Source organism: Pleurodeles waltl, chromosome 9, assembly GCF_031143425.1.
Source record: "Pleurodeles waltl isolate 20211129_DDA chromosome 9, aPleWal1.hap1.20221129, whole genome shotgun sequence".
NCBI lineage: Eukaryota > Metazoa > Chordata > Amphibia > Caudata > Salamandridae > Pleurodeles > Pleurodeles waltl.
Genome location: NC_090448.1, coordinates 406985443 through 407011582, shown reverse-complemented (window position 1 = coordinate 407011582; position 26140 = coordinate 406985443). Strand labels below are relative to the sequence as shown.

Sequence of the window (26140 nt, the reverse complement as noted above, 5' to 3'; positions counted from 1 at the left end):
GAATGTTGCAGTGACTGTGTGTCTGCATGTCAGTATGTATGAGTCTGAGCATGTTTGTGTGGATGCGTGCCTGAATGCGTGTGAGTATGTGTGAGTGAATGCGTGCCTGAATGCATGTGAGTATGTGTGAGTGAATGCATGAATGGATGAGTGTGAGTGGATGCGTGTCTGAAAATGGAGGTGAATGGGTGTATGCATGGCACGTGTGGGTGTGTGTGTGCATGTATATGGGGAAAGGGGTGGGTGGTGCTATGTGTGTAGGGGGGTGGGGGCGCTATGGGGGTCGGGGGTGCTATGTGTGTAGGAGTGGGAGGGGTCAGGTGTTTGCTGGGGGGGAGCCTGCTGGGGGGGAGCAGTCTACCGCCATGGTTTTCGTGGCGGTGCTACCGCTGCGGAAACCATGGTGGTAGGCCGGCTCACAATGCCGCCAGCAGTCTTCTATGAACCGCCGGGTCGGAGATGAAGATCTCCAGCCCAGCGGTTTGAGTGGAGATGTGGCGGGTTGGCAGCGGCCAACCCACCACACTCATGTGGAGGTATACACCGCCAGCCTGTTGGCGGTGATACCGACACATTAACCCTAGCGGTCAAAAGACCGCCAGGGTCTTAATGAGGGCCATAATACATAGAACAGCATAAAAATATTGCACAGTATTCAATCAATAGTTCTTTGTCACCTCTGCCATGCTGTGACCCATGACCCCCAGGCATTCTATGTTCATACCTGCCCTCCAGATCCCTGTGCTCAAGCTCCAAGGCACGCTGAGCCGCCTTCAGTTTGCCATGCTTCTCCATCAGTCCTTCTAAATCAGCCCCTTGGCGATCATGAAGCTGGGCCAGTCGTTCATGGTCTTTTAGCAGTGCCTCGTGCTGGGCCCTAGTTTCATCTCGCTCCTTTGAAGCTGCCCTCTCCTCTCCCTCCAGCACACCCAGACGGCTCTGTAGCTGTGAAGCCTGGGAGGTGAGAGAGGCGTTCTGGGAGCTCAGTGCAGAATTTTCCACCTATGATAAGAAGAGTAAAAAAGGGTAACTGGAGGGTTCGTGATATATAAAACAACCAATCAAGTAGAATGAAATGTGATACAAGCCTTGCAGTTATTTCTAATACTTTTAGGTCCTTATTATGAGTGGCCAGGTAATCTGATGCCGTATTTATCAGATGGGTACAATCTGACAGTGATGTGTTCAGATTTTATCATATACAATAATTATCACATATTCCAAATGTTTGGGGCTTAACTCACAATTTGGTACTTATTGCAGCAAACATCTGCATGTCCTGGTGAAAACCTGGTCTTTTGCTCTTGTTAAATTCAAGCAGGTTTTGAACTGCTGAAACTTAAGAAATTGTATGATCTTTATCGCACCTGCTAATTACTAGGTGCAATAAACATCACGCTACTTGTGATTGCAATCCATATGCAAATAAGTGATTGTGAATGTATCATAGTTTAAGGAGCCACTTGTCATGAGGGCCAAAGTGCCTTCCACAAGCACAGAAAAGAAAAGGTTATCCTGTAACCATCTGTTGGTAGCTTGAACCCCTATGAATAAATGGTTACATGGTAACATTTTCCATTTGCAGTGTGGATGTAGCTACATATGCTCTATATAGATTGTAAAGCAGTACCTCACCAAGCGGTGGCTAGCGAGCAGTAGTGCAGAGGTCTGAAACAAAGTTCTTAACACTTTTTGGCTCCTGACAGGCTTGAATAACCATACAGCTCTGTTTGGTGACTTTGTGTGGTGTCAACTAGGTATCAGCCTTACAAATGTCTGCTAAAGTGATGTTCCCTAAAATGGCTGTAGTAGCTTCCTTCTTTTGAGTTGAATGTGGCATATGTATTGCATGTAATGTGCAATTAGCTCTAGTATAATATGTTTGTGTACAGTTAGCAGTCAATCAAGCAATACCACCCTTTTCTAAGTTAGGATTTGCAAATGTTAAGACAAAATGGTTTCATTTTGCAGATGGGTTTAGTTAAATCAATCTAGTACACATTACTGCTCTCCTGACATCTAGCTTGTGTAATGCCCTTTCTAGTACAGTCTCTAGGTATGGTAAAAAAGCTGGGCAACTCACCTATATGGTTTACATGGAAAGTGGAAACCATTCTTGGTAGAAAATTTGAGTTTGTTCTCAAAACCACTTTTTTTGTGTGCCTGAAGAACAAGTTATGTACCTTTGGGAACATTCTTTTTGGTGAATACTCGATCTATTTGCAGGTTCATCACCTTTAGAATATTCCCCAGACTGGATCTGTAAAGTTTTCATAGCAGTGCTCCTGTATGCTCCTAGGTGCCACCATATGGCTCAATGTTAACTTCATTCTGCCTCAGAAGTGCCCCAGCATCAGTTTCTTAGAGCACAGTACAACTCGAGGTACAACTGTGAAGATATCTAAATTGGGGACCTTTTAAAATGGACTACTGCACAGAACTGAGAGAAGTGAGGTGAGTGAGGAATCTGTAGTTAGAGAAGTTGAAAAGTGTTAACGAAGGTAACTAACTTGTTCTTCTAAAGGATACTTCTAACCGCATATTGCCATCCTTTAGAATAGAAACCAAAGTAGCTTATCTCCAAAGTGGAGGATCTGTGGAGTGGGCTCAGACCAAAATGTCGTGCAGGATCGAAGTGGCAAAGTGCACTTATTATCGGACCTGGTTGTCAAGGCAGTCTTGCTTGGTGAACTTGTTCATCAACGCCCATGTTGAAGCTTGGCAGATGTACAGGACACAGACCACATGTACCAATGCAGTGGTATCAGCTTAGGCCCTCATGGAATAGGCCAGAGTCCTTTAAGAGGCTACATTTTGGCCAAAGCATTGAAGATCCTAATGGAAAGGACTATCCATTTTTACAGGGTCCTTTTCAGTACCGCTTTACCTTTATTTGCCCCAGAGAACCCCATAAAAAGTAAATTGGTTACTTACCTGTAACTGCAGTTCTCCAGTATTGGTATATTTCATAGATTCACATGCATGAATCATCCCTGTCGTCAAGGTGGGAGCCCCATGGTAACCTTAAATATACATAGCAGTAAGTGTATTACACTAGGCCTCATTGGCCTATACAGGCACTGTTATAGCCTACCCATGTTATTTTATTTAAAAAAAGAACCAAATCTGAACTATAACCAATCAGGCAACAGCACCCTCCAGAACACTCCCAACAGAGAAGGTTTCCCTCAGATGTTCCCATACAAGTGTGAAGTACATAGTCTTTAGAAATAAGGGGAGCCTCTGAGGGGAGAGGGGTGGGCCGCATGTGAATCTATGGAAAGATACCAATACTGGAAAACTACAGTTACAGGTAAATAACCAAATTTCGTCTCCAGTATTGGATCTTTCATAGATTCACCTGCTTGAAATAGAGTCACGAGCAGTTATATAATTTATTCTAGCCATAACATTGATAACAATAGGAATGATGCTACATTCGCCAATTTCAGAAAGCAATACACATATGTATTGAGAATGATAAGAATAATAACAATAATAATTATAATATAAATGATAATAATAATGGCAATATTAACAGTAATAACATTAAACAAATATAGATCACATACCATTCAAGCAGAAGGTGGGCTAACCAGAGAGGCTCACCTTAATGGTAAAGATGTCTTAGCGATGCTTGCCCAACGGCCATATCCGTTTTGTTCGTCTCATCTAGGCAGTAGTGCTTTGTAAATGTATGCTGGCTGGACCATATTGCTGTCCTGCAAATGTGTTGCAAGGGTACTCCCGCAAAGAGCGCTGCTGATGTGGCTACCGCTCTGGTAGAGTGGGCTTTAACCTTACTGTGCAGTGATTTTCCTGCCTGGGCATGACAAAATTGTAAAGCTAATCCGATCCACCTGGCAATGGTCTGCTTAGATAACGCAGAGCCTTTTCTTGTATCTCCATATGCTACAAATAGCGGGTCCAATTTTCGAATGCTCTGTGTTTTTTTAAGATAAAACTTTAAACATCTCCTTATATCTAGCTAATACATCGCTTTTTATGCAACCGTCTGTGGGTTAGGAAAAAAAGTTCTTAAGACCACTGGCTCATTTAAATGGACATTTGATGGTACTTTTGGTATATACTTAGGGTTTGTTCGAAGTATGACACCATTTGGAGTGAACTGAAGAAAATGTTCTTTCATGGTTAAGACTTCTATGTCACTCACTCTTTTTGCTGATGTGAGTGCCAGTAAAAGCGATGTCTTCCAAGAGATGAATTTTAACTCTGACATGTGGATTGGTTTGAAAGGAGGCTTCATGAGTTGTCCTAACACCATGTTTAAAGACCATAACAGTGGAGGTTTACACACCGGTGGAAATACTCTAAAAAGGCCCTTAAGGAATTGTTTTACAATCCTGGCGATAGTGAGGAGGTGTGCTGAGAGTGCCAAAATCTTGAAATTGCTGCCACATATACCCCTATTGAGGAGTAAGAAAGCCCATATTTTGCTAAATTTAATAAATAAGGAAGTACTTGTTCCGGGGGTGAAGAGATAGAATGCACTCCTTCCATAGCACACCACAAACAGAAACTCTTCAGTTTAAGTTAATAGGTCTTACTGGTGGTGTCCGCTCTGGCTTTGGCCAATATTTCTCTACATTCCGCTGAAATGTTCAAGGTGAAGTATTCATTGAATTCAGGAGCCAGGCCGATAAGTGTAGAGATGAAGGATCCAGATGCCTGACTTGGCGCTGGTGCATGGTCTGTAGGGCTCGTGTCTGTCTGAGTAGAAAACGTGGTTGTTCCTAATACAGAAGGTGTTCTGTGAACCAAATCTGTCTGGGCCACCTGGGTGCCACTAGGAGGAGAAGGCATCCCTCGGCTTTCATTTTGTTGATCACTCTGGGGATTACTGGAATCGGGGGAAAAGCGTAAGGATAGATTCCTGACCATCTCCTCAAAAATGCATTTCCCCACGACCCTTTTTGGGGATGCCAGCTTGTGTAATATGGACATTTCTTGTTCTCGTAGGGGGCAAAAAGATCCAGATTCGGCTTGCCCCATTTTTGGAAAAGATGGTCGGGAACTTGTTGGTCGAGTTCCCACTCGTGATACAGGATAAATGCTCTGCTCAAAGCGTCCGCCAGGAGGTTGGTTTGTCTTGGCAGGTGTTCTACTTTCAGACAAATATGATTTTCTATGGCCCATTCCCATTTGCTCTGAGCTTGACGTGAAAGCTCCAAGGACTTTGTGCCGCCCTGTTTGTTCAGGTAAAACATACTTGTGGTATTGTCTGTTCTGATGAGAATTTTTGAGTATCGTATTTTTGGTAAGAAAGCCTTCAGAGCCAGAGCTATTGCTTTCAGCACCATTTGGTTTATGTGAAGCTGTTTGTCCTTTTGTGTCCAGTTGCCACTTGTCTGCAGGTCTTGAAGGTGGGCACCCCAACCTTCGAGCGATGCATCTGTCGTCATAATATATTCCGGCACTTGTTGAAGAAAAGAAAGACACTTGGATATGTGTGTCTGTTTTTCCCACCAAGACATGGCAGTTTTAATTTCCGTTGTGATCTGAATTCGATTCTCAAAGGAGCCATTCACTTGGAACCTCTGAGTGTCTAGTTGTTCCTGTAGAGGTCGCATGTGCAGTCGGCAATTTGGGATCAGTGGAATACATGAAGATATTATTCCCATGAATGATTTGAAATTCTGAACTGAAACAAACTTTTTTGTTGATAGCTTTTGAGCCATTTTCGAAATCTTTTGCTGTCTCTCTTGAGATGGAAATACTTTGCTTTGGATAGTATCCAGTATCGCTCCTAGGAAATTCAGATTCTTTGTGGGATGGAAGTGTGATCTGCGATAGTTGATGGTAAGGCCTAGAGTTTTGAACAACTGGAGGCAAGTGGATGTGTGGTTCACCACCTGAGTTCTTGTGGATGCCATTATGAGCCAATTGCCTAAATATGGAAAGACTTATATCCCCAGCTGGCGTAGGTGAGCCACTCTACTGAGGCTAGCACTTTGTTAAAAATTCTGAGGGCCAATTTTAATACAAATGGAAGGACTCGAAACTATAGATGTATTCCTATGAACCTGAGAAATTTCAGATGGTTTAGATGTCTTGGGATAAGGAAATATGCATCACAGAGGTCTAGAGATGTCTTGTGATCTCCTGTGATCAAGAGGCATAGAACGTCCTGAAGCGTTACCATACAAAAGGTTTATTTTTTAAGGACCTCAAATCGAGTATGGGACGCCAATCCCCTGAAGGCTTTTTTACTAGAAAAAGCAGGAATAGAATCCCCGATTCCTGTGGAGAATTGGAAAAACTTCTATTGCCCCTTTGCATAACATTGAATATACTTCTTTGAGGAGCTGTTTTAACCGTGGAGGTGGTGGGCCTGATAGAGGGGTATTTGGAGGCTTCTGAATGAATTCTAGAGTATGTCCCCCGGATACTATACCTAGTACCCACTTGTCTGATGTTATCCTTGACCACTGAAGGATGTGATAAGTGATGCGGCCTCCAATCTTTGAAAAACAGGTGGGGCTGGAAGCTGGTATGAATGCATGGTCATTGTTTTGTGCCTGTGTCTCTGCCACGGGCAGCGGTTCTTCCTCTCGTGGGGTGTCTATAGGCAGTTGTAGGTGGTAATCTGTATTGCTGATGGTGTTGTCCATACTGCTATCAAAAACCTGTTTGAGCAGTTTGGTATTGTTGTCTATATGTTTGGAAACCACCACAAAAAGACTAACTTCCCCTACTTCTAGCCCCTCGAAATGGCTGCCTTTTTTTACTGCAACATACCTAGGGATTTGGCCGTGTCTGTATCCTCCTTTATGGATTGGAACATCTCATCCACTTGCTTCCCAAAGAGGCTTTCCCCATCTTATGCCATGTCAAGCATTTTGCTTTGAACCTGTGGCCTAAAAGAAGCAGAATTCAGCCACACCTGTCTGCGTAACACCGCTGTCCCCCCCAGTTGTCTAAATCCCGTTAGTGAGATACCGATCGCGCAATCAATCACTTTGGCTGCTATCCGCTCTCCCACCTGCAACACTTTCTTTGCCTCTAGTTTAGCGTCCTCAGGCAAAAGGTCAATGTAAGAGGACACGTCTGCACACATTTGTCGATCATATCTGCCTAGAATGGCTAACGAGTTAGCTAGCTCCTTTAACTGTTACTGCTGCTACTGAGGAGAAGAAAACAAGTTACTTACCTGTAACTACAGTTATCCAGTATTGGTATCTTTCATAAATTCACATGCTCGAATCATCCCGGTCGTCGAAGAGGGAGTCCCACGGTACATGAAAAGCAATAAGCACCAAAAATGTTTCCATAGGCTATAATGCTAATCCAAATGACTCATATAGCCAATCTCTGTCCTTTTGTGAAAGGACCCAAACTTGGCCCCTGACCAATCAGGCACCAGAACCCTGTGGAATATTCTCCAGAGAGGCTCTTTCCCTCAGACTTTCTAGCACAAGAGTGAAGACTATGACCTGAGAAGGAAATGCGAGCTTCTAAGGGGAGGAGGGTGGGTTGCATGTGAATTTATGAAAGATACCAATACTGGATAACTGCAGTTACAGGTAAGTAACTTGTTTTCTTAACCAGTATTGGATCTTTCATAAATTCACATGCTTGAATCTGAATAGCCAGCAGTACTCCAATAAATGTTATGCCCCCAGTGGATGGTGGGTGCGAGCATTGCAATCCTCTAAAACATGTTACCAAATAACATAATTATAAATCTCGTTCTATGTGCATAAAACAAATAGATAAATATGTATCCAACAAAATTGCATAGCAATTATAGACTATTGCATATAGAATTATGTCAACACATTAAAGGAAAGATCTCACCTTAATGAAAAAGATGACGTAGGACCGCCTGTCCAACGAGCGAATGTTCTTTGAGACGATTCCAAACAGTAGTGCTGCGCAAAAGAGTGTGTAGTCTTCCATGTTGCAGCCTGACATATCTTATCCAAAGTAATGCCCTGAAACAAAGCAGCCGATGTGGAGACTGCTCTTGTCGAGTGCGCTCCTGGGCACTTAGTCAATGGTTTTCCCGCTTTTGTGTGGCAAAACTGAATGGTGGATGCAATCCACCGGGCTATGGCGGCTTTAGTGACCCCTGCCCCTTGCGGTCCTTGAGCATAAGAGACTAGCAATTGATCTGTCTTCCAAAGCTGCCTAGTACGTTGAAGGTAAAATTTCAAGCATCTCTTGATGTCTAATGAATGCAGAGCCTTTTCTGCGATTGTTAATGGATTCGGGAAAAAAGTTCTTCATATTACTGGCTCTTTATGGTGAAAAGATGAGGGCACCTTAGGAATGTACCTCGGGTTAGTTCTAAAAAGAACAAAGTTGTCTGAAAAGATAAGGAAGGGTTCCTTAACGGTAAAGGCCTGTATATCGCTGACTTTTCTCGTAGATGTAAGAGCAAGTAGAGTTGCCACCTTCCATGTGATGTATTTCAGCTCCGCTCTGCGAATAGGTTCGAACGGGGCTTTCATTAGCTGAGACAGAACTATATTCAGATGCCACTCTGGCGGAGGTGGACGCACCAGAGGAAAAGTGCGAAAGAGGACCTTCATGAACTGTTAAATAATTCTGGATGAGCCAAGTCAAAACATACCCGCCAAACGTCTATAAGAAGCAATAGCTGCCAAATGGATCTTAACGGATGTGTGACATAGCCCAGCCTTTGAAAGGGTGAGAAGGTATGAGAGAATTTGCTCCATCTCAATCTTTAATGGATGGAAGTTTTTCTGCAAGCACCAGACAAAATCTCTTCCATTTGAGTCTGTACATCTTATTTGTACTGTCCGCTCGTGCCCTGGTCAAAATCAGTTTGCATTCCTCATCAATGTTCATACCCTGGAACGCATGGCACTCAGGAGCCATACGTGCAATTGCAGAGACGCTGGAACCGGATGAAGAATCTGACCTTGACTCTTCGTGAGAAGGTCGTGGTTGCAGGGAAGACGTATGGGATTGGTCACCGACAGGAGCAGAAGCTCCGTGTATCAAAACTGCCTGGGCCACATGGGCGCTATGAGTATGATCTTGCAACCCTCCGACTTCATCTTCCTCAAAAGCCTGGGAATCAATTGGATGGGGGAAACGTGTATACAAAGATCCCGGACCATCTCATCAAAAGAGCATTCCCCCACGACCCCAGGAGTGGGTCTTAACTGGCGTAGAATAGGCATTTGGCGTTTTGAATGGTGGCAAATAAATCCAGGGTCGGCCGCCCCCCCATAGAAAGATTCTGTCCAGTGCCTTCTGGTCGAGTTCCCATTCGTGGCAGTTGTCGTCTGTCCTGCTGAGAGAGTCCGCCAGGACGTTGTTGACATGTGGCAGGTGCTCCACTATGGGGCAAATGTTGCGCAAAGTGAGCCAGTCCCAAAGAGATTGAGCTTCTCTTGAGAGGGAGAGAGATTTTAGTCTTCCCTGCTTGTTGATATAGAACATGCTTGTTGTGTTGTCTGTACGGACCAACACAGATGAACCTGCAATCCGTGGAAGGAAAGCCTTGAGCGTGAGAAGAATTGCTTTTAATTCCAACAGATTTATGTGCATTCTTCTTTGCGCGTCCGACCATCTCCCTTGAATACGCATGTCCTGTAGATGACCCCCCCCAACCCTCCAATGAAGCGTCCGTTGTGATAAGTCTGTCATTGGAGTGAGAAAGGTAAGTCCTTGAGAAAGATGGTTGGCTTGGGACCACCATCGCAATGCCTCTACTATCCTTGGTGTAACATTTATCAAATCCTCAAAGGATCCTTGGGATTGGGTCCATTGCAGCTGTAACTCTTCTTGCAAAGGTCTCATTTTCAACCTTGCCAGACGGACGAGGAGATCATGCCTAGGAGCGGCTTGAACAGTCGTCCTGAAACGGACCTTCTTCTTGAGATTCTGACAGCCAAGTTGGGTAGTTTCTGCTGCCGTGCCTGTGTGAGGTACACTTTGCTCTCGATGGTGTTGAGTTCTGCACTCAAAAAGATTATCCTGTGTGTGGGAAGAGTGACTGATTTCTGGAAATTCACCGTTAGCCCCAAATTGCAAAATAGTTCTAGGCTCAATACAGCCGTTGGCAAAAACACGTGGAAGCTATATCCAGGGCGCAGTCAATTATTTCCTCAGATGTACGCTCTCCTTCCTGAAGGATCTTTTGTGCCTCCGACTGCTTGCTCTCCGGAATGAGATCCATGAAAGCATTCATATCCGACCACATCTGGCAATCATAGCGACCCAAAATCACCAAGGAATTTGCTGCACGAACAGTTACGAGTGACATGGACGAGAATCTCTTGCCCACAATATCCAGCATTCTTTCTTTCCTATCAGGAGAAGTAGATATAAGCATTGACGGGTTCTTAGAATGCCTTTGTGCAGCCTGGGAGATGACGGAGTCTGGTCTTGGATGTCTGGTCAAACAAGCCAGAGAGTCCTGTGTTGCCTTATACTTTTTGTCAAGCTTCTGTGGAACTGGTGGAACAGTCGCCGGGTTCTGTATGATCTTGATACCCTCAATCCAAATGAAGTCTATGATAGGAACAGCCCTCACAGACTTTCTTGCTTGTTCCTTAACCACTTCTGTGCCGAGGACGTAATGGTTACGTCCTGCGGCACAGTGCTGCTGTGCCCAGGACGTAACCATTACGTCCTGGGCACCCAGCCCAGAGGGAGCGCTAGCGCTTCCTGTGTGGGGTTCCCCCCCACCCCCCCAAGTCAGGGATGGAAGGGGAAGCCCTTCCCCTTTCACCCCCGACCCCTCCATCCCCCCTGTGACGTCAGCGCGCGCGCGCAGACAATCACAATGCCTCCTCCTTCGCGCTGGAAGCTCAGCTTCCAGCGCGATGATCGTAAGGGAAATGCAAAGCATTTCTCTTCCGATCATGGGGAGGAGCCAGAGAGGCTTCAAAGGGAAGGAAATGTATTTCCTTCCCTTTGAAGTCTCTCTCTGCGTTTTGGCAGCTGGATTGTAAAGCAATCCGGCTGTCAAAACGCCCAATAGACACCAGGGATGTCTTTTTTATTTATGAAACAGACAAAAGGGAGCGACCCCTTGGGCAAGGGTCGCTCCCAGGGGGGGCATTTTTTTTTAAGGCCATTTCTGCCCCCCCTGGGGGCAGATCGGCCGATTGGTATTAGGCCGATCTGCCCCCGGGGGGGCAGAAACCTATAGGCGCCAGGGCAATTTTTTTTTTTGTGTTTTTTTTTTGTTTGTTTGTTTTTTTAGAGATGGGGAGCGACCCATTAGGCAAGGGTCGCTCCCCTGGGGGCCAAATTGTATTTAGACCATTTCTGCCCCCCTTGGGGGCTGATTGGCCGATTTTAGGTCAATCTGCCCCCAAGGGGGCAGAAACCACTAGGCACCGGGGATTTCTTTTTTGGCGCCAATGTCACGCAGGGGGAGCGACCCCATAGGCAAGGGTCGCTCCCGGGGGGGGGGGCTTGGGGGGGTGGGGCAAATTTATTTTAGGCCATTTCGGCCCCCCCTGGGGCCGGCTGAGCTAGAGGCCAAAATCCACAGGTAGGCACTGTTTTCTATGAAAAAATGTGATGTGTCCACGTTGTGTTTTGGGCCATTTCCTGTCACGTGCGCTAGGCCTACCCACACAAGTGAGGTATCATTTTTATCGGGAGACTTGGGGGAACGCTGGGTGGAAGGAAATTTGTGGCTCCTCTCAGATTCCAGAACTTTCTGTCACTGAAATGTGAGGAAAACGTGTTTGCTTAGCCAAATTTTGAGGTTTGCAAAGGATTCTTGGTAACAGAACCTGGTCAGAGCCCCACAAGTCACCCCATCTTAGATTCCCCTGGGTTTCTAGTTTCCAAAAATGCGCTGGTTTGCTAGGTTTCCATAGGTGCCGGCTGAGCTAGCGGCCAAAATCCACAGGTAGGCACTGTTTTCTATGAAAAAATGTGATGTGTCCACGTTGTGTTTTGGGCCATTTCCTGTCGCGGGCGCTAGGCCTACCCACACAAGTGAGGTATCATTTTTATCGGGAGACTTGGGGGAACGCTGGGTGGAAGGAAATTTGTGGCTCCTCTCAGATTCGAGAACTTTCTGTCACCGAAATGTGAGGAAAATGTGTTTTTTAGCCACATTTTGAGGTTTGCAAAGGATTCTGGGTAACAGAACCTGGTCAGAGCCCCACAAGTCACCCCATCTTGGATTCCCCTAGGTCTCTAGTTTTCAGAAATGCACAGGTTTGGTAGGTTTCCCAAGGTGCCGGCTGAGCTAGAGGCCAAAATCTACAGGTAGGCACTTTGCAAAAAACACCTCTGTTTTCTTTCAAAAAATGTGATGTGTCCACGTTGTGTTTTGGGGCGTTTCCTGTCACGGGCGCTAGGCCTACCCACACAAGTGAGGTATCACTTTTATCGGGAGACTTGGGGGAACGCTGGGTGGAAGGAAATTTGTGGCTCCTCTCAGATTCCAGAACTTTCTGTCACCGAAATGTGAGGAAAAAGTGTTTTTTTAGCCAAATTTTGAGGTTTGCAAAGGATTCTGGGTAACAGAACCTGGTCAGAGCCCCACAAGTCACCCCATCTTGGATTCCCCTAGGTCTCTAGTTTTCAAAAATGCACAGGTTTGGTAGGTTTCCCTAGGTGCCGGCTGAGCTAGAGGCCAAAATCTACAGGTAGGCACTTTGCAAAAAACACCTCTGTTTTCTTTAAAAAAATGTGATGTGTCCACATTGCGTTTTGGGGCGTTTCCTGTCGCGGGCGCTAGGCCTACCAACACAAGTGAGGTATCATTTTTATCGGGAGACTTGGGGGAAAATAGAATTCAGAGATGTGCAAATAACCACTGCTCCTCAACACCTTATCTTGTGCCCTTTTTGGAAATACAAAGGTTTTCTTGATAGCTACCTTTCACTCTTTATATTTGAGCAAATGAATTGCTGTATACCCGGTATAGAATGAAAACGCACTGCAGGGTGCAGCTCATTTATTGGCTCTGGGTACCTAGGGTTCTTGATGAACCTACAAGCCCTATATATCCCCGCAACCAGAGGAGTCCAGCAGACGTAACGGTATATTGCTTTCGAAAATCTGACATTGCAGGAAAAAGTTACAGAGTAAAACGTAGAGAAAAATTGAGGTTTTTTTCACCTCAATTTCAATATTTTTCTTTTTCAGTTGTTATTTTCTGTAGGAAACCCTTGTAGGATCTACACAAATTACCCCTTGCTGAATTCAGAATTTTGTCTACTTTTCAGAAATGTTGCGGCTCGTAAAAATGGGGTATGTCCCAGTACAATGCCAAAATTGTGTTGAAAAATTGGGTTTTCTGATTCAAGTCTGCCTGTTCCTGAAAGCTGGGAAGCTGGTGATTTTAGCACCGCAAACCCTTTGTTGATGCCATTTACAGGAAAAAAATCACAAGCCTTCTTCTGCAGCCCCTTTTTCCCATTTTTTTGAAAAAAACGAAATTTCACTGTATTTTGGCTAATTTCTTGGCCTCCTTCTGGGGAACCCACAAAGTCTGGGTACCTCTAGAATCCCTAGGATGTTGTAAAAAAAGGACACAAATTTGGCGTGGGTAGCTTAAGTGAACAAAAAATTACGAGGGCCTAAGCGCGAACTGCACCAAATAGCCAAAAAAAGGCTAGGCACAGGAGGGGGAAAAGGCCTGGCAGCGAAGGGGTTAAAGCCATGGAGGAAGCATTCCGACTGTGAGACCGACGTTGGCAAGTGAAAACGTGTGGCCGCCCTATCCATCAAGTTCTGAAACCCACCTATGTCCTCCGGTGGAGAATCTGAAGGACGAGGAGGGGGTGGAGAAGGAGTAGGGGCTAGACAGTCGTCCCATTCCTCTCTAGGATGCTGTGGTGTTGAAATTTCACTTTCTTCTTCATTCCCAGACGTCGAAACCTCATCTCTAGAGGGAGCGGCTAATGCAGACGGTGGAGTCCTCCTAGGAGTTGCTGGAGGTGGAGGTACACTCCTTGGTGTAACAGGAGAGGTTAGAAGAGGCGGTTGCTTCTCTGCTGCAGCTGGGAACCTCCTCTTATAATCTGGCAACATTGACTGCAAGTCCTAAATCAAGGAGGCAGGCATCTGTGCAGTGTCTCTTGGCTGAGGTGGAGGTTCGTAATAGCGTCCCTGATGCGAGTAATAAGGCTGGTATTGATTGTACTCATCATCATCATCCTCCTGATACTTAACATGCAACTGGGATGGGCTGTGTGCATCACCAAATGGGCCCTCATCTGACTCTTCCCAGTCCAGCAGATGACTAGGCAGCAAGGTTGTTACTTTACGTGGTGAAGTATCCTGAGGATATATTGTAAACCTAGACATTGCTGTGATCTTTACTGTAGCACGAAGATCAAGAGACCCAGAAAAAAATAGGAATAACATCCTGGCTCACAGCTACCATTGGCATCGTCAATAGTGTCGACGGCGATGGTCCCGTCGACGGTCTTGTCGACGGTGGTGTCATCGATGGTGGCCTCGTCGACGACATGGTCTCGTCAACGGTGGTCTCGTTGACGGTGTCCTTGTCAACGGTGATGTCGCCGACGGTACTCTCGTCGACGGTGTTGCAGTCAACAGTATTTTCATAGACGATGTTGTCAACGATGATGGTCTCGTTGACGATGGCGCCAACGTACCTTCAGAGACGAAGTCTTTTCTGGAGCCTTCGTCAATGATGGTCTAATTGAAGGAATAGGAGCTTTTACAACAGACGTTGACGTAGTCATAGTCGACGACGGTCTCGTCGATGAGGTGGTGGAGACGGTAGATGTGGAAACCGCTGTCATCGTCATTGTCGTCGACGGTGGGGTTGGTGTCGTTGTCGTCGACTTAGGTTTGATAGATACTTTTCTAGAGGTGGAAGGCTCAAATGAAGGAGAATGGTGTGATGACTCCTTCTTTTGACGAGGAGAGGATAGCTCAGATGAAACTGAGCCTTGTATGCCTTTAGCACCTTCCTTGTGATGCATTTTCTGACGTTCCTGGACCTTTCAGCCTGTCCCAGGTCCTCAGATCTGGACCTTTTATGTGGCCTTTGTGACTCACTTTCCTCACCTGAAGTACAGGATTTTGCCTGTAACCATGTCAAAAGCCTACCCTCTCTGTCTCTGAGGGTTTTTGCAGAGAAAGTGCGGCATATCTTGCAGTCTTTCACCTGGTGTTCTGGATATAGGCAGTATAAGCAGTTTTATGTGGATCATCCACATGCAGCCTTTTCTTGCCACAGGTCTTACAAGGGCGGAAAAGGCCTTTCCTAGAAGAATCCGACATTTTCTGAAGTTTTTTGAGAGAAAATCTTTCTGACAGAAGTAGAAAACTGCAAAAAGAACAGATGAGGGACGGAATGCAGAGCAAATCAAACATTCACCCCCAGTCACAAAGATCTGGGTTTAATCCATCATTTTTTTTGCTCACCACACCACCCCAGGTTGGACCCAGCCATATGCAAATCAGTCTTGACCCTGTTCCTCATGGGAACAGTCCAGCCCGATCTGCCAAGCCAGGTCGTCCCTGGACCGGAAACAAGCATCCTAGGACCGGTTTCAGAGTATCACCCTTCATCAGCTAGGCTAGCTTGAATCCAGTGGCGCATTGAGCACGGCACGCACGTCTCAGCATATCCTTCCCACTTGGGGCGACAAATGCAAAAAGAACAGATGATGGACGGAATGCAGAGCAAATCAAACATTCACCCCCAGTCACAAAGATCTGGGTTATATCCATTGTTTTTTTGCTCACCACACCACACCAGATTGGACCCAGCCATATGCAAATCAGTCTTGACCCTGTTCCTCATGGGAACAGTCCAGCCTGAACTGCAATCCCGGTCCTCCCTGTACAGGAAACAAGCATCCCAGGACCGGTTTCAGGGTATCACCCTTCATCAGCTAGGCTAGCTTGAATCCAGTGGCGCAGCGAGCACAGGACCCATGTCTGGGCATACCCTTCCCAGTTGGAAACAGTAGAAAACTGAGCAGAGCTCAGGGAGACTTCCTTCACACGACGTGCGGTAGAAAATCTGAGGGAAAGAGCCTCTCTGGAGAGTATTTTAGAGGGTGCTGGTGCCTGATTGGCCAGGAGCCAAGTTTGGGTCCTTTCACAAAAGGACAGAGATAGGCTATATGAGTCATTTGGATTAGCATTATAGCCTGGAAATGTTTTTGGAGCTTATTGCTTTTCATGTACAGTGGGACTCCCACTTCGACAACGGGGATGATTGAAGCATGTGAATTTATGAAAGATCCAATACTGGATAACCTTTTTCCTAAGTTGTCCAGACAGTGTCCTTCTCTATCTGGCGGAGATGTTATTGGTGTTGAAGGGTTTTTCGTGCAGCGTTGCACTGCCAAAAATACCACTGAATCCAGCTTCGGTCGCGCAATTAAACAAGCTGGAGAATCTTTTGGGGCTTTATACTTTTTCTCCAAATGTGGGATCTGGGACGGTATCACAGCTGGGTTTTTCATTTCTTTCAGTCCTTCCTGCCATATAAAGTCAACTATAGGTATGGCTCTAACAGACTTTTTTGATGGTTCCTAAAAGTGATACAGGAAACAATCAGTTTCTCAAGAGAGAATGGGCAATTAGAAACGTTAACCACTCTTTCAATTAAATTATGGAATTCCCCCTTTGTCCTCTGAGGTTGAATCCACTGGTCCTGCAAACAGTGGTGATAGTGTAGAAATCAGGTATTCGTCCCACTCACTAGGAGTGGCTTCAGGTATTTCTCCTTCTACTCTTTCTTCATCTGTGGATTGAGGGTCATCTTGAGGTGGCTGTACGAAAGGGATGTTCGTATCTGGCCTCAGCGGTGTCCCTGGATGGCTAGGGAGAGGGGTCCGCAGTCCCGCTTGCAGGTCATACTGCTGTGTGGTCAGGATTGCTGGTACTGAGGGCGGAAATCTTCTGTAGTAGTCCTGCACCATGTTTTGGAGATCTGTCATTAAAGACCTTGGCATAGGGACAGAGGTGTCTGCGTCACCATATGCGGAATACGACAGATCTGGTAGGACTTTTGCTGAATAATAGCTGTCCTGATACTGATCATCTCCATCGTCATCCGGGTCCTGACATTTGACGTTAAGTTGTGACAGACTGTTGGCTACTCCAAACATTCTGTCATCTTGAGAAGATCCGTTGTCGTCGTCATTTAATAGGTGTTGAGGAGGATATGGTAATACCTTACTTGGGGAGGTATGTATTGGTAGGATTGGAGATGCTTTCTTTCGTACAGTTATCAATTATAGAGGAAGAAACCTTGACATTCCTAAAGTGGTCATCGTCAGATCGGTTGTAGACGTTTCTCGCATCGCTGTATCCGTCTCGACAGTTGTGTTGTTGACGAGCCTGTCGTCGATGGACATGTTATGGTCGGTTGCGTCGTCGACGGGTCCCTCGTCGACAGATCCCTCATCAACTGGTCTCTTTTCAACGGCTCTCTCATCGATGGGTCTCTCATATACCGGTCCCTCGTCGACAGGTCCCTCGTCGACGGGGTCTTTGATTTGTGTCTCGTCGATGGGTCTGATGTTGACGCAGTCTTAGGTGGTTTGTCTCTCGTTGACGATTTTGTCGTCAACGCGTGTATAGCTGATGGCTGAATAGTCATTGATGGTGCCCTTTTGTAGATTTTAGCTGTTATGATCGTCGTCGACGATAGTGGCGACGACGTGACCATCATAGGGGACAATGCTGTGGTGAACGCAGACATGATCGTCGTCATTACCGTAGATGTGGTAATCAACAAGCCTTTTTTATCAGAGCCTTAAGAGTATTTTCCTGTTTATTTCCTTGGTGACAAAGGCAGAGAAGCACTTTTTGGAGGTGCTTTTTTCCCCAAAGGTGTTGTAGGTTCTGAGTGAACCTTTTTAAAGGCTTTTAACGGGGTTTCAGACGATGATGAGGCATTGCTTTCTTGGCCTTTTTGTTTCTCTAAAGAAAGGTGTTTAGATTTTTTTTTACCTTTCTTTTGAGGTTCTATAGAAAGTCTTTCTTTACTTTTAGGCCTTTTTAGGGACTGCGAAGTCTGTGAGGAGGCCTCACTCTCTTCAGAAGAAGGGTATTCCATGGCCTTCTGCTTTTGTAGCCATAACAAAAGTCTACCCTCCTTGTCTTTCAGGGTTTTATGACTGAGGTGCGACAAATCTTGCAATCTCTCACCTTATGGTCTGGATGTAGGCAGTAGAAGCCCTTCTTGTGGCGGTCATCAATATGAAGATTTTTTCTCCCACAACTGCCACAATTTCTGAAAAGTCCTTTTTTAGTTTGTTGGGACATTCTGTCCACTGGAAATCCAAGGTATCTGAAAGAAATGTTCCTGTCAGAAAAAGAAGTTGAGCAGAGCTCAGGGAGACTCCCTTCACATGACATGCGGTATAAAATCTGAGGGAAACAGCCTTTGTTGGGAGTGTTCTAGAGAGTGCTGTCAGCTGATTGGTTATAGTTCAGATTTAGTTCTTTTTTTCATAAAAGAACATGGATGGGCTATAACAGTGCCTGTATAGGCCATTATGGCCTAATTTAATACTTGTATATTTAAGGTTACCGTGGGACTCCCACCTCAACGACGGGGTTGATTCAAGCAGGTGAATCTATGAAAGATCCAATACTGGAGAAGCTGATGATCCACACCACTGTCTTTGGTGCAACTGATGTAAAAGCTTAACACACTTTTGACCTTCAGTTAATGGAGTCTCTCCTACTGCTTAGACCGGTGAAGTGGAACAAAGAACGATGAGAGGGTAATAGACTGCCCAATTTAAAAAAGTGTGAACATTTTTGGCAAGCATGCTGTCCTAGCCCACAGCATCAGTATGTCCAGGGAAGAGGTGATGTATGATGGATACACCAAAAGAGGCTGCAGCTCAAATACGGGATGGTCTGAATCAATCACTACAAGGAAGACAGTCTTCAGCGTCAGAAGACACGAGTACCTGTGTGTCAAACATTTAATGTAACACATCACAGCAGGTGATTTAAACAAGGACAGAGGTCCAGTCAGTGCAGAAATGTTGAAAGGGCAGATAAATAACCTTTAATAGTAACCACTTCAAGGCCTTGCTGGGTCAAAGAAAAAACAAATAAAATATCTGACAGGCTGGCTTGCAAAAGATCTGTCCTGTGGACTTCACACCAGGATACAAATTGTCCAGGCACCTGGCATAAACAGACCTTGTAGAAGGGCACATGGCAGCCAAGATGACATCCATCACTATGACTGGCAAAGCAAGCACCATCAACTGCAGCCACTCAGTCTCCCCACACAGAGATGTAGATTATGCAGGTTCATTTAGAGACCCTGTCCTGCTGCTGCAACAGAAGATCCTCTTGAAGTTGTGGCCTGACTGCAGGGCACATGCACATGTTAGGAGGTCTGGGTATCACACTCTACTGGCCTAATCTGGAGAGACCAGGATGACTTGGGTCCGGTGGATATCGATTTTCTTCAGGCATACAGGAGTCCTATGCTCCTCTCGAGCTGAAATGCATCCACTAGGAAGAGCCTCTGTGGGAACTCCAAGGTGTAAACGTTTGGGCACTGCATGTTCTCAGTGGTACTGAATAGTTCTAACCAGTGTTCTCCCTGCTATTTGTGATCTGCCAGGTAACGCCAGCTGAGTTTGTCTGAGAGATGCCCTGACTTTCCAACCATCTCATAAGGTGCACAGCTTCCTGTCACAGGAATCAAGACTCCACTGAGCCCTGCTTTTTGCAGTACCATATGGTGATGGTGTTGTCTGTGTGAACCTATACAAGACCCCTCCCCCCCAATGATGGAGGCCAAAAAAGGCCTTAAACATGAGAAAAATGGCCTACAAATCCAACAAATTGATACAGAGCTGGGTTTCTGCTGGAGACTACATTCCTATGATTTCACCTCTGCCAGATTGCCTCCCAATCTCCACAGCATCAGTCACCCCATTGGCTATGGGTAGGGTAGGGTCTTCGGCTGGTCAGGTGGCAGTTGAGCAGCTACCACTGCAGGTCTTCTGCAGTCTGCTCCAATCGCGTCAGACAGTTTTCCTCGGTGTTGAGACCACTGAGACGTCAGTTGCCACTGCATGCCTGCATATCCCACCTGAGGAAGAGGCCCAAAAGGATGCATATGGTGAACAAGCCAAGAAGCACTAGAGCTGCTCTCACTGAGATCCAGAACAGAGGCTGAAACAGCGGGATCACAGTCTAAATGTCCTGGACTCATAGCAACAGAAAAAAAGACCCATGAATCCCACTATGTCAGGAAAGCTCCTATGAAAGGAAGTCTGTGAAAAGGAGTCACGTGAAACCTTGGCTAACTGATCGAGAACACCAACGATGTCAGGAGTTCGCTGTCCACTAGAAATGGTCTATAACTAATTGTGGCAAGCCTGTCTTTAACAGGCTCTCATTAAGGGAATGAAAAACTGGCATCCCCAATCTCCAAAGCTGGGCAGCAACCACCTCCATCACTCTTGTGAATACCTGAGTGGCGCTGACAAGGCCGAAGATAAGCATGGCAAACTGTAAATGCTCTTCGGCAACCTTGAACAGAAGGTAAAGTCAGTGGGACGGCAGGACAGGCACATTAAAGTATGTGTTCTGCAGGCCTGAGGCTACCATCCAGTCATCTGGATCCAGGGCAAATATTACTTTGGCCAACGTGAACATTTTGAGGTTCTCTTTCTCCAAGAAGGCATTCACAGGGCAAAGATCAAAAATAGAATGAAGTCCTCCATCCTTCTCCAGCACTAGGAGACAGACTAATAACCTGTCCCTACTTCTGAGTCCGAAAACCTCATGATGGCCCTTTCGGAAATTAGAACTCACGCCTCTTGGAGTATGATGGTTAGGTGCGCCTATGAAAGCCGCTGTGATGTACGAGGAAGCTGCAGCAGGTTGGAAAGAAACAGAAGAGCACAGACCTGCTGAATTATTTGTTGGACCTATCTGTCATAGTTGATCCTGCCTCCCACAAGTTGAGAGACACTGGGAAGACTGGTATCCCTGAGGACCTCTGAGGTGTCTGCCTGATCCCCGTCCCTGGCCATGAAAGTGTGACTGTGGTGAGGATGGAGGGGCCTGGACGAGCCTGTAGGCCAAACCTCGTGGGTAACCTTGGAAGGACTGAAACTGGTGGAGAAAGTGTATGACCGGGATTGAGAATCCCAAAGAAAGCACCATGGCTCGAATCTCTTTAAAATTTCCAAGACGGAGGCAGCCTGTTCTCCAAATAAAAAGGAGCCACCAAAAGGCATGTCCATAAAAAAACCTGTGAACTGTATCCATTCTTGGCAATGGAACATCACACTAGGGCCAATTGCTGACTGCAAGCAATCAGTAGTATCCACACAAATTATGTATTTGGTCACATCCTGACAATCTTGAATGGCCTAAGCATAGAGGCCCTAAATTCTGGGACTGCTGGCAAGAAATTGCTAGCCTTGTCCCAGATGTTGCACGTACATTAACCGAGTAGGCAAACCGCACTGACAGGCCTCAAAGCTAGGCTGGGTGAAAAGAACATTTGTTTTTCGAACGCCTCAATCCTTTTTGACTCCCTATATGGAGGGCAGAGGTCATGGTGTAGGAGGCTGGACTGGCTTGTAGTGAGTACCAAGGGGTACTTGCACCTTGCACCAGGCCCAGTTATCCCTTATTAGTGTATAGGGTGTCTAGCAGCTTAGGCTGATAGATAATGGTAGCTTAGCAAAGCAGCTCAGGCTGAACTAGGAGACGTGTGAAGCTACTACAGTACCACTTAGTGTCATATGCACAATATCATAAGAAAACACAATACACAGTTATACTAAAAATAAAGGTACTTTATTTTTATGACAATATGCCAAAGTATCTTAGAGTGTACCCTCAGTGAGAGGATAGGAAATATACACAAGATATATATACTCCAGAAGTGGAATGCGAACCACGAATGGACCCCAAACCTATGTGACCTTGTAGAGGGTCGCTGGGACTATTAGAAAATAGTGAGAGTTAGCAAAATAACCCACCCCAAGACCCTGAAAAGTGAGTGCAAAGTGCACCAAAGTTCCCCTAAGGACAAAATAGTCGTGTTAGAGGGAGAATGCAAGGAAACCACAAATCAGCAATGCAACAACGATGGATTCCTGTCTGAGGGTACCTGTGGAACAAGGGGACCAAGTCCAAAAGTCACAAGCAGCTCGGGGATGGGCAGATGCCCAAGAAATGCCAGCGGTTGGTGCAAAGAAGCTCTTACTAGGCTGAAGAACTGTGAATACTGCAGGAACGACAAGGGCTAGAGACTTCCCCTTTGGAGGATGGATCTCCCACGCCTTGGAGAGTCGTGCAGAAGTGTTTTCCCGCCGAATGGACGCCAACAAGCCTTGCTACACGCAAATCGTGCGTTTGGCGTTTTTGGACGCTGCTGGGGCCCAGGAGGGACCAGAAGGTCGCAAATTGGACCTGCAGAGAGAGGGGACGTCGAGCAAGACAAAGAGCCCTCACTGAAGCAGGTAGCACCCGGAGAAGTGCCAGAAACAGGCACTACGAGGATGCGTGAAACGGTGCTCGCCGAAGTTGCACAAAGGAGTCCCACGTCGCCGGAGACCAACTTAGAAAGTCGTGCAATGCAGGTTAGAGTGCCGTGGACCCAGGCTTGGCTGTGCACTCAGGATTTCCGCCGGAAGTGCACAGGGGCCGGAGAAGCTTGCAAAGTCGCGGTTCCCAGCAATGCAGCCCAGCGAGGTGAGGCAAGGACTTACCTCCACCAAACTTGGGCTGAAGAGTCACTGGACTGTGGGGGTCACTTGGACGGTGTCGCTGGATTCGAGGGACCTCGCTCGTCGTGCTGAGAGGAGACCCAAGGGACCGGAGATGCAGCTTTTTGGTGCCTGCGGTTGCAGGGGGAAGATTCCGTCGACCCACGGGAGATTTCTTCGGAGCTTCTGGTGCAGAGAGGAGGCAGACTACCCCCACAACATGCACAAGCAGGAAAACAGTCGAGAAGGCGGCAGGATCAGCGTTACAGAGTTGCAGTAGTCGTCTTTGCTACTATGTTGCAGGTTTGCAGGCTTCCAGCGCGGTCAGCGGTCGATTCCTTATCAGAAGGTGAAGAGGGAGATGCAGAGGAACTCGGCTGAGCTCATGCATTCGTTATCTAAAGTTTCCCCAGAGACAGAGACCCTAAATAGCCAGAAAAGAGGGTTTGGCTACCTAGGAGAGAGGAAAGGCTACTAACACCTGAAGGAGCCTATCAGCAGGAGTCTCTGACGTCACCTGGTGGCACTGGCCACTCAGAGCAGTCCAGTGTGCCAGCAGCACCTCTGTTTCCAAGATGGCAGAGGTCTGGAGCACACTGGAGGAGCTCTGGACACCTCCCAGGGGAGGTGCAGGTCAGGGGAGTGGTCACTCCCCTTTCCTTTGTCCAGTTTCGCGCCAGAGCAGGGGCTAAGGGGTCCCTGAACCGGTGTAGACTGGCTTATGCAGAATTGGGCACATCTGTGCCCAACAAAGCATTTCCAGAGGCTGGGGGAGGCTACTCCTCCCCTGCCTTCACACCATTTTCCAAAGGGAGAGGGTGTCACACCCTCTCTCAGAGGAAGTTCTTTGTTCTGCCATCCTGGGCCAGGCCTGGCTGGACCCCAGGAGGGCAGCTGCCTGTCTGAGGGGTTGGCAGCAGCAGCAGCTGCAGAGAAACCCCAGGAAGGGCAGTCTGGCAGTACCAGGGTCTGTGCTACAGACCACTGGGATCATGGAATTGTACCAATAATGCCAGGATGGCATAGAGGGGGCAATTCCATGATCATAGACATGTTACATGGCCATATTCGGAGTTACCATGGTGAAGCTACATATAGGTAGTGACCTATATGTAGTGCACGCGTGTAATGGTGTCCCCGCACTCACAAAGTTCAGTGAATTGGCTCTGAACAATGTGGGGGCACCTTGGCTAGTGCCAGGGTGCCCTCACACTAAGTAACTTTGCACCTAACCTTTACCAGGTAAAGGTTAGACATATAGGTGACTTATAAGTTACTTAAGTGCAGTGTAAAATGGCTGTGAAATAACGTGGACGTTATTTCACTCAGGCTGCAGTGGCAGGCCTGTGTAAGAATTGTCAGAGCTCCCTATGGGTGGCAAAAGAAATGCTGCAGCCCATAGGGATCTCCTGGAACCCCAATACCCTGGGTACCTCAGTACCATATACTAGGGAATTATAAGGGTGTTCCAGTAAGCCAATGTAAATTGGTAAAAATGGTCACTAGCCTGTCAGTGACAATTTGGCAAGAAATGAGAGAGCATAACCACTGAGGTTCTGGTTAGCAGAGCCTCAGTGAGACAGTTAGGCACCACACAGGGAACATACACATGCACACCTATGAGCACTGGGGCCCTGTGTGACAGGGTCCCAGTGACACATACATATAGGCCACAAACCTATGAGCACTGGGGTCCTGACCAGCAGGATCCCAGTGACACATAACAACCATACTGAAAACATGGTGTTTTCACTATGAGCACTGAGGCCTGGCTATCAGGATCCCAGTGAGACAGTGAAAACAGTGACAAACACCCTGACATACACTCACAAACAGGCCAAAAGTGGGGGTAACAAGGCTAGAAAGAGGCTACCTTCTCACACAACCCCCCCCCAAACGAAGGACAATAAGGCTAACCTTGGCCAGTTGAGACTTTATTGTCTAAGTGGTGATAAGTAGAGAGTAGCTCTGCAATAGACTGGTTACTCCCTTTATCATCCACTATATGGTTACTTCCCTGTGGGGATGTAAACCACCCTGTTTGAAGTTTTTTAGCTAAGCAACAATGTGAAGATGTATTTTCAGAGTTTCTATCAGTAAGTTTTAGTTTAGAGCAGTGGGAATTGTCCACTGAACCTATTTGTAGTGATGGAAATGCCAGACAGGGATGCTGTCTCAGAAAAGCCATAGCTGGGCAAAAACTTTGTCCATCTGGCTGGAAGAGAGAACAGGGATGCTGTTTCTCTTGAGTTGGAGCAGGGCAGGGATGCTGTCCTATGAGCTCCACACTAGGGCAGGGATGCTGTCCTAAGTGTTGTGAGGTAGTGCAGGGTTTCTGCACTAAAGTTTCTCTGGAAGGGTTGGAGGGATGCTCCATGTTAACTAAAATGGTGCTGTTTTTCTCACCAATGTTAGTTATCCCACAGAGAGGTACTTCCACCTCAGGGAGTCCAGCTTTGCCAGCTGATGATTCCCTTAGAACAGGTGCCACCCCAGGAGAGGTTTCTCCCACCACAGGAATAGTATCCTGAATGGTAGGGTGGTTAGGGGATACTGTGATACCCTTTTTACCTGTTGATGGAGAGGGATCCTGAGTTTTCAGGCCTTCTCTCCTTTGCTTTTTCATTTCACTTGAAATGAGAGGGAACAATTCCTCAGGGATGCCCAGCATGGCTGCATGGGCATAAAACTCTACATCAGCCCAACCTGAGGCCTCTAGGTCATTACCTAAGAGACAGTCTACAGGTAAGCTAGGTGATACCACCACCTGCTTAGGGCCAGTAACTCCACCCCAACTAAACTGAATTATAGCTAAGGGAAGAAACTTAGTGGAGTTATGGACATCAATAATCTTATACTGTTGTCCAATGATGTGTTGTTCAGGAGGCACTAGGTTTTCAGTCACCAAAGTGAAACTGGCACCTGTGTCCCTGTAGGCCAAGGCCTCAACACCATTTATTGAAACTGTCTGCCTGTACTTATCCATTGTAAGGGGACAAGCAGCCAGTGTGGCAAGGCCAATGCCACTAGGTGTGACAGAAACTGTCTTGGGACTGATTACATCAGTTTCCACTATGGACCCATAAGTGAACCCAACTACACCCTTTGCTTGACTGTTGCCAGCAGTCCCACCACTAGTACCACTACTGCTAGGGGCACTAGAGCTTGATGTATTAGTGGTGGTAGGCTCAGGGGGTTTACCTGGACAGGACTTATCCCCTGGCCTATGGCCTCTGTTTTTATACACAAAGCACCAAGGCTTTTTAATGTGTGCAGGTTGGGAAGAAGAGGAAGAATTTGTTTTATCCCCACCCTCTGAAGAGTGTTTAAGATTTGAAGTGGGATCTTTGGTTTTACCCTTATCCCCATGCTTATCTTGAGATTTTTCACCATCTTTCTTCTTATTGCCATCTTTGTCACCCCCTGTATGAACTTTTCTGTTCACCCTTGTTCTGACCCATTTGTCT

The 26140-nt window shown here is 46.5% G+C and overlaps 1 protein-coding gene across 1 annotated transcript in view; it reads right to left on the bottom strand.

Annotated features, from left to right (window-relative positions):
- LOC138259410 (girdin-like) overlaps positions 1 to 26140 on the bottom strand; it is a 632998-nt gene that overhangs the window by 231810 nt on the left and 375048 nt on the right. The window contains exon 20 of the mRNA XM_069207157.1: positions 725 to 1002. Coding sequence (XP_069063258.1) covers positions 725 to 1002 — 278 coding nt within the window. The remainder of the gene's footprint in view (positions 1 to 724; positions 1003 to 26140) is intronic.